At 40.6% G+C, this 9,319-nt stretch overlaps 1 protein-coding gene across 3 annotated transcripts; it reads right to left on the bottom strand.

Annotated features, from left to right (window-relative positions):
- Positions 1-893: 893 nt before the first annotated feature.
- Positions 894-9,258, bottom strand: LOC137291425 (alpha-(1,3)-fucosyltransferase C-like). 3 transcript variants are annotated; one of them, XM_067822762.1, is made up of 4 exons: positions 9,081-9,248; positions 8,696-8,862; positions 2,012-3,171; positions 894-1,181 (listed from the first exon to the last, which is right to left on the bottom strand). In XM_067822762.1, exons 3-4 carry the CDS (start codon positions 3,107-3,109, stop codon positions 1,125-1,127), a joined length of 1,155 nt encoding a protein of 384 aa, XP_067678863.1. In that variant the 5' UTR covers positions 3,110-3,171; positions 8,696-8,862; positions 9,081-9,248; the 3' UTR covers positions 894-1,124. The 3 variants fall into 3 exon arrangements, with proteins under 3 accessions (XP_067678863.1, XP_067678862.1, XP_067678864.1); XM_067822761.1 differs by having other exon boundaries at positions 9,075-9,247; XM_067822763.1 differs by lacking the exon at positions 8,696-8,862 and having other exon boundaries at positions 9,075-9,258.
- Between the last annotated feature and the right edge of the window lie 61 nt (positions 9,259-9,319).

Genomic DNA, 9,319 nt, shown 5'->3' with positions numbered 1-9,319 from the left:
GCTTCTTTTACAAAGCACGTCAGTGCAATGCTAAAGAATGTGGGTTAAGGATAACCTCAGTACAGGTTGCTTCGTGAAAAGCCCCTTCCCAACCTCGTACATCACTTTATTTCCCCAATCAACCACCTCCGTCAACCTGGTACATCACTCTATCTCCCAATCAACCACCTCCGTCAACCTGGTACATCACTCTATCTCCCCAATCAACCACCTCCGTCAACCTGGTACATCACTCTATCTCCCCAATCAACCACCTCCGTCAACCTGGTACATCACTCTATCTCCCCAATCAACCACCTCCGTCAACCTGGTACATCACTCTATCTCCCCAATCAACCACCTCCGTCAACCTGGTACATCACTCTATCTCCCCAATCAACCACCTCCGTCAACCTGGTACGTCACTCTATCTCCCCAATCAACCACCTCCGTCAACCTGGTACATCACTCTATCTCCCCAATCAACCACCTCCGTCAACCTGGTACATCACTCTATCTCCCAATCAACCACCTCCGTCAACCTGGTACATCACTCTATCTCCCCAATCAACCACCTCCGTCAACCTGGTACGTCACTCTATCTCCCAATCAACCATCCGCCTTAAGTTCGTACATCTGTTCCACTCCTTAAATCAACCACCTCCGTCAACCTGGTACATCTGCCGATCACCCCCCTCAAACGCCTTCGTCAGTCTAGTAATCTGTTGATCTCACGATTCAGCCAACTATCCTCAACCTCATACACCTGTCGATGTCCCAGACAACCAGACAACCATCTTCCCTAGTAAAGCACATCTGTCCACCTGGATTAACTATCCTCCTTAACTGACCCTGCAATACGAATGCTGGAGCAGGATCATATTCAAGTGTTTTAGATCCACGTGAACATGTTCAAGAATATAACTTTTATTTTATTTTTGGCAACAACGTATGGATTTGTCCGGACAATCTCAGTCTTATTCAGTTTCCGGAGTGTCCCTCAGAAAGTCTGTCCAAGACATTTTTTGCTATCAATATACAGGAATCTACACTGGGTTGGTTCTAATTGTGACTCTGTCTTTCTCATCTAACACAGCAGGTCCTTGAGAGAGTGATGTTATATCTGTGGCCAGGACTGTCTGTGATCAGAGGTCAATGAGAAAGGCAAAGCGGGCTATGTAGTCTGTAATCATGCCCCAAACCTGCAACCAGAGAAACAAGTATATACATATGGCTGATTGGGATTAGCATCAGATTGTAAAGCTTATGTATGGTGGTTCTTGCTGAGGTTTGTCTGGGTAAACTGGAAATACAAACCTGATAACGTTGTCATATTTCACAAACAATCAGCAAGTTGTATTTCCATATTGAAGTGTGATGTAAATTCTGACCATATTTAATCACAACAATAGAAGAAGAAACTGTTGGAAAAATGAAAGCTAGAAACTAGTTAGTGCAGAGTGTTAAGATACCTGACGTGCTAATGATGCCAGTTTTGAGATAACCATGGCGTCCACATCATTATTGTCAATACTTAAGGCTTACTGGTTTCCAAGAAACTCAAGTCTAATATTAGTTTGTCTGACAGAAGCACTCAGCGTTCTCCTCCTCTCTAATGGTCCAAATTGTTGTATACAAGTAATTTTCCCATCACGATTCATGTGGTGTAGTATCCGGACAGTCTGTATACCGAGTCAGGTATCAACAAAATCAATAGTCGTGGAACACATGATGACAAGCCACCAGTGACAACGTTTCACAAACAGACCCGTAGTAAGCCATTTTTGGTGTAAGCCACATAGGCTGCAAAACGTAAAATATAGATAGTATTAAGGGCTTGCCCAAACCTTTTAGCAAAACCATGTGTAACCCCGGGCGCTTTTTTCATAATGGTAGCTACGCCCCTGAAGAATAATGCTAAAAGTTTCTGAATTCTAATACTTTATCATATATGTACAATCTATTACCATGTTCTTTACAAAGGTTGAGTTAACGTGCAAATACACGGCATCTAGAATTGTGTCCAACTTACAGAGTAGCCGCGACAGGTGTCCGCGTCCACCCAGCCGCGGAGGTCAGTATAGAGCTGTGCAGCTCGCTGGCGGTCGTTGAGCACTGTACACAGATGGCACCAACCCACCACCTGGTGCTGGGTCAGCTCATAGCTCTTCCTCCACCGGAAGAAGCTGTTGTACAGACTAGCGTTGTTGGCTACGTGCTGCAGGTACATTGCCACAGCCCCGGGACTGGAGAAGTGTTGAATGTCGATGTAGGAACCGGGTGGTGCTATCTTGTCGTAGTCAGCGCCGCCCCATGCCACTGGGATCTGATCTTGTCTTAATGCATTCCAAAATTTCTCTGTTACATAACCTCGGCAGTGGCCATTTTCAAGTGCAAACAAAAATTTGTATTTTTTAAAGATGTCACGACATTTGGGAGACTTTTTTGGACAAATGTTTCGCCCACATGCCCCGTATGTGTCTATCTTCATGTACTTCTCAATCTCATATATAAGTCTGTATCGACGTGCTCTGTCCGTACAGCTGCTAGCAACCCATAGAGACAGGTTACTTTTCTGTGCATGGAAATTGGGCAAATGAACTTTTTTGTCTTTATCAACCTCCTTAAAATCGCCATAAGGTGAATATATATCAGCATCTTGTCTAAACCAACTAGTCCAGTTAAAAACTCCATTAAATAAAGCTAAGTCAGTATATATATAGTATGGGGGTTCGGAGTTGTGTAGGACCCACACTTGTTCTGGTGTCCGTACTTTGGGAAACACTGTGGAGGCATCCAGATCTCTGGAGTTGAACAACACTGCGTCACTCTCTGCTAGGCGGCTCCGGTCGAACGTTACTTCACACTTTGAACTGGGACATGATTGTAAATAATCCTGTCGGAAGTTCCAATTATCACTACCAAAATATTTAGTCCACAGCAGGATAAGCTTGTGAGATGTGTTTCGGAAGTGTCGGTGAGGGAAGACGGTGATGTAGCTCCTGTCAGCAGCATAGTTCCAGTGGGCGGGTGCCAGGTTGACGGTAGTTGGGAGGAAACATGTTCCTAGTAACCACATGAATGTGAAGGCCAGCAGGAGGAGGAATAGCTTCTTCCATTGTTCCAGCATGCCGCAACACTGCGGGGCACTTAGCCGTCATGTCATATTGAGGGACCATTGACTACCACTCACTGAAACACAAAGGAACAATGTTGAAATTACACACTGAGCAAACAAAACAACAATTACATTGAGCTTTCACTGGAGTAGATCAGATAAAATGTTAAGATGAGCAGAGATCAGACCTTGCCATAAAAAGTCCTTGATATAAACTGAGCCCCTTGAGGATCCATAATCTAAAATATACCAATGGAGATAAAAGTTACAGTGCTTAAGATAAGTTCAATGAAAATAATACATTCAACAGTTCCAATGTCACAGTTCGCACGTGTCAGTTGATGTAACACAAAATGTCCTTAATCAAAAGGTTCCCGTTCAAAGGTTCCCGTTCAAAGGTTCCCATTCCCGTACAGATTGAATTCAAGGTAAATCATGTGTCATTCAATCCTCATAGTAAACAACATTTGTCATCCGAACTCGATAGGTTGACTGGCACAAGTTGAGCCGCAAACATTGAGGAGCTGAAATATCAGATATTTTGTTTAAGCTCATGATAGCGTATTTCCAAATCCAGTTACTGAAATATTACTGTCAAGCTTAAGAATAGCATTATGACCCTTGGAAATAGAAATTATACTCATAAAATATAAAGTTAAGTGCCACCCAGTATATTTTGCCAATAAAGGTTGTCAGATATCTTTCTGTGAAAAAATTGGTTTAGTACTTTTCAGTCTAAAAACAAAAACCATTATTGAAATTAGGTAATACTCACGGCATGGTCTAACATGTAGCTTAAGGTGCCCATTTAGCACACAGAGTTGCATTAGCCATAGAGTATAGATGACCTCCCATGACCTATCAAATGTTAGGGTGTTCCCATACTTTTTGTTAGTAGTATATGAAAAACACAAACAGGATTTATTTGAATTCATAAACTAAATGCGCCCCACATTACCAATGCTATGAAATTATAAACATTACGTTGGTAAATAGATGAATACAGTTTTTGACTTCAGCACACAGCAAATTTGTGTCTTTTATGCAAGTTCCGTTCATATCCTCAAAACAGTGTCGACCCTGATCTAAAGAAATCCCTTTTACTGGGTGTTGCTTTTGTAATTATTGCATTGTATCCCAATATTTCTGTCTGGGTTGCAATCTGTGCCCTGCCTATTGCAGGGACAATAGGTAGTATAAATACAATACACATATGTTATAAGGTGAAAATTGCGTCTGTCTACAAGAAATGTATTACACATCCATTATTGAGATTTGCGATTAATTTGTCATGGCACCAAAGCTATTACTACTGGGTAATATATTAAGGGATAGAAAACAGGGAATAACCGTCAAGTAGCAGAACAGAATATGTTCATCAAGTAGCAATCAATGCTGATTCGCTGATTAGAGTTAATGGAGATTTCCATTCAGGAGGTACATGAGACCAGGGAATTATGTAACTTCTAACGAATCGGAGGAATGGTATACGGTCGTGTGACAAGGTTGGAGCAGGATCCAACACCTCAAAAAGATAACGTTAGCGCTAAAAAGTGTGCGAGGTGCGGTGCAGAGTCAGCGGAACTGTTCCATATCTGGTAAACAGCTTGCCCGACCCTGTCCAGGCGTCAGGTTGTCATGAAGGGAGGGATCGAGTAAATCTATGAGAGTATAGAACCTTGTGTTGAGTTATTCATTGTATGCCAGAGTGCCAGTACATGAATGCTATGTATTAGTTAGGAGTCCCGGTCTTCAGACCAATCATTCCTTGATGAGGCAGCCCGGACGGACCAAGTGAGTATGCAACCAGAGCTTACATAACCCCCGACAATGCAGAACGGTAATAGGGTTTACTGACCCCCAAACCCCAGTTACGACACGTGTATACATGCATATCCTTACACTGAGAAGCTAAGATAAATCTTTTTACTGATAAATATTTCAATCTGCGTTGTTATAACAAATGAACAGAACTTCATCTGCCAGTGACACAAATGTTAGGACTGAAAATACCTCTAATCAGTCCCAATAAATATATTATAATACATGAGGAACAGTAGAAAAACAAGTACAAAATCATATGATGAAAGAGGACGACAACCTCCATCCATAATGGTGAAGGAAACGTCACTTGTAAACTAACAAATCGAAGAACAAATCCGTTCTGAAGGGAACTGCTGAGAATCACACTTAAAGACTAAAGATGGAAGTGTCGAAAACGAAGATGATATCCTTTCCCAAACCCTACTGCACAATAATAACAATAGAACAGCAGCCTTCTATAAACGCTACTCTGATAAAGGTATCCACTACAGTAATGACCTAATGACCTAACGACGGAAAGGATCTCAACCTTTCTTCCCTTCAGAAGACGTATCGTATAAAAAAAACCTTTGAATATCATGGCACGATCGAATCTGTTGACTCTTGTGTTAAAGCAAGCGTATTGAACTCGAATCAAAACTACAAACGCCAATTCTGCCATATTTCATCAAATATTTATGAGAAACGTAAAAAGGTTCTAGAATACTCTATGAAACATTTAACATAAACTTCTGCGACAGTAAGACCAGTAAACACATATTGTGAAATGCGAGAACAATCTCAGATGGACCCTATCAGAACAAGGATGCATAGAATACTATATGCATTAGATACTCTTCATGCCTACAGCAAGCTACAATGGTTTCAACACATCATTTATAGAATGCTACCCACGTGACGAACTACCTCCGACATAAAATGAAATATACGATCACTAATAAACGTGACCTATGCAAAACTCACATTGAATCAATAACACACCGCTTTTTACTTGTGTATCTGGAGAGAATTGGAAGACTAGATGGAAGAGAAAACATGACTAAAACTAGATTACAACAAAAAGTATAGTCTGGTTCATAATTATTGAGAATTTTTCTTCTTACTTTGAGCTATCCTAACACCACAACTGATTCACTGATACTTAAAACTAAGTAATGGTATAAGGGAGGTAACTCATCTTGGCCTACTGAGTATAGTACAATTAGAGTTACCTCCCCTGAATTTGTAGCAGACGTCATTTTCCTCAGCACTGTCAGCAATGTCTGCTGAAGATAAAAGAAGGTTGATTTTTGAGTTGTGTAATCAAGGAATTGATGATGTAAATACATTGGCAGAGAGAACAGGAACTCCTCTTTCTACTGTGTATAGGATTAGGAAGAATTTTAAAGAGGGAAAGGATTTTGGGCACCAGAAAGGAGCAGGGAGACCCCAGAAAATTGGACTTCTCAGATCGCGTCCGGCTGGGAATTTTAGCGTCTAAAAAGCAAAGGGCAAGCATCTCCAACATCAGGTATGAAATGATAGAAAGGGGATCAACAGTTGTATCAATATCTACAGTTAGAAGAAATTTGATTGATCTTGAATGGGAGAAAAAGACTGGAATTCCTTCTCCTCTCATGAAACAAGAACATAAAGACAGGCGTGTTGAGTGGTGTTTGGTACATGAAAACTTTGACTGGGAAAATGTGATTTTTACTGATGAAAGCTCAATATGGGTATATCCCAATAATGTGAAAATATGGACAAAGTCTGCGTCAGCACCGTTGTATCGACTACCTAAATACAGCCCAAAGTTTCATGTATGGGGAGGGATATCCTTATTAGGAACGACTCCGCTGTGTGTGTTTGAGGGAAATCTGACAAGTCAACACTACACTAACATATTAGATAATTTTCTCCTTCCAAGTGCACATGTGTTTTATGGAAATGACTGGATTTTGCAGCAAGATAATGATCCTAAACACACCGCAAAACATGCCAAGCAGTGGTTTCAGGAGAAAAATGTGACTGCATTACCATTTCCTGCATATAGTCCTGACTTAAATCCCATTGAGAACATTTGGGGGATGATGAAGGAATGTGTGAATCAAAAGGGGTTGACAAAAATTGAAGACATGAAGAGAGAAGTGGTCCGATACTGGGACAGCATAACTCACGAGACACTAACCTCTCTGATAGGAAGTATGCCTACCCGTCTTAGACTGTGCCGTGAAGCTCAAGGAGACTTGATAAAATATTAAATTGTTACCTACACAACATGAAAAGGTCAGTTCACTTTCACAATACATTCAATTTTATCTGATTTGTTCTCGTTTAATAATATGAAATGCTTTAGCTATTCTCAATAATTTTGAACCATACTGTATATCCGATCTGGCTATTATGACAAGCAAAATCATCATTTCTCATCGTACATACAACTAATTTTTAATGCAAACTATCGAAACGACCACCGCACTTCCAATATATCAACAGAGATATAACCAGTACATATAACCATTAGCTAGCCACAACTACAAACTGCTGAATTGTAATACTCATTTTGAGTAGATAATATGTGTATTGAACAAAGAACTATCAACTTTTGTAAAACATGTACCTATGAAAAGAAATAACGTTGCACTATGTCACAAAATATGTGTGGGTGAAAAATAATTCATGATGACAGTCTATATCAAATGAACACATATAACAGTCACGTTCTAAATTCTCTAAAAAAACATATCATGTACTTTCTATGAAGTTTCAACTTACAATGAAATGATACAAACTTATTATAAAAGCACCTAGAACAAAGACGAACCTTGACATGGGTGGAGTCCGTTCAGTCCTAATATTTTGTATTACTGGCATCTAAAGTTCAACATCAGACTGTGTTCATTGTTTATCATAACTAATGGAAATGGAAACATTAAATTAATATAAAGCTTTCATCTAATTTGATCAGTTTAAGGATATACATACACATTATACTAACACTACCAATTCCTCTGTGGGTGGCGAAATACAGATTGCAAACCAGACAAGAATCATCCGTCGCAGGTTAAACCACAGGCGTCCACCGAGGGTCCGAAAAATCGATAAACTAAGTCCCGGTTTACTATCCAACCTCCTTACTATATAAACTATAAAGGTGCGTCACCAAATCACGCCGACGTGATCGAAAACAGGACAATTTCGCACTCTTCTTAGAATATATCGTATTTTTAAAGTCTCACGAATGTCAGAAGCTTCTGTCCACATTTCTGATGTGTGTGGGAGGCATGTACACAGGCCTTCCGAAGGGATGCACTTGTTGTTTTTTTATTAAATCGCCAAAGACCGAGTTGCTGTGCCAGAAGTATACGAAACTTTACACTATTAATTATTACTTAAGAGACATGTGCAAATGTAATACACCATCAGCAGGTGAGTTTACACTGACACAATGTGGCCATCAGTTTTAATGTGATCTGTAGGATAATGGCAGAGTGAGTGAGTTGAGCTTTACTCCGCGCGCGGCATTATTGCACCTACATGGCGGTAGGATAATGAGAGAGTGAGTGAGCTTAGTTTTATCCCGCACGCGGCATTATTGCACCTACATGGGATAGTGGGAGAGGGCGAGGACCACTGAGCACATGATACTTGCGGTAAGAGAGAAGTGGCCTCTGACGGATGACGACTGAGCGGCTACCAGCCACACGGCTGAATCAGCGGCTCAATACACTGAAAACTGATCAAAATAAATGTGCTCTAGATATTTGCCACTATGAAACGATCTCAACCACATACCTTATCACTGTTTTTCAACAGTTTCCAAACAGAAGTGAAGTGAAGGTCGTCGATGAAGTATGTGAGGTTTGTCCACAGATAATGAAACTAGGTTGAGTTCATTATCGACCAGTAGCGACATAACCTTGAGCGAGTCAGACCACAGTTACTCCCCTTTCACCACGACCCTAAGGAACACAGTGGCCATGTTTAATAGGCTGTTGTGTCTGTGCCAAATGTTTTAATTTTTGTGTGCGATGTCAGTATTATATTTTGCAGCCTTTTCTCATGAACCGTCAGCATTACGTAACCGGTTGATTTCCAGGTAAAAGAAAAAAGTCAACAACCAAACATTATTCATTTACGAAATGACGAAGCAACTTGTTGGAAAATGATATACCTGTACCGTGTGCTAGAGGACAGACAAGTTATCCATAGTCTCGACTACATCTCTGGTACTCCTGTTGAGATGTGTCTGTATGGTGATAACGCCTTGATACCCTCTAGGCAACTACTGTACCTGCTGCTGACCCATGTGATTAACGTTACATCAGTGTGGGCAACAGGCTCTATAGCCTGTTCTTATGTTTGGGCACATAAGACCAAACGGGTTTGTTGCTTGCTCGCATTATACCCCGATTTTGA

Source organism: Haliotis asinina, chromosome 7, assembly GCF_037392515.1.
Source record: "Haliotis asinina isolate JCU_RB_2024 chromosome 7, JCU_Hal_asi_v2, whole genome shotgun sequence".
NCBI lineage: Eukaryota > Metazoa > Mollusca > Gastropoda > Lepetellida > Haliotidae > Haliotis > Haliotis asinina.
Note: the sequence above shows the minus strand (reverse complement) of the source record. Positions and strands in the feature narration are given on the sequence as shown.

Bases quoted from the DNA above. Each gene is read 5' to 3' on its own strand.
- LOC137291425 (XM_067822763.1), bottom strand. From the start codon at position 3,109: ATGCTGGAACAATGGAAGAAGCTATTCCTCCTCCTGCTGGCCTTCACA. The intron at 1,182-2,011 runs GTAAGTTGGACA...CTCTGGTTGCAG, and splicing joins ACACCTGTCGCGGCTACTCT to GTTTGGGGCATGATTACAGA.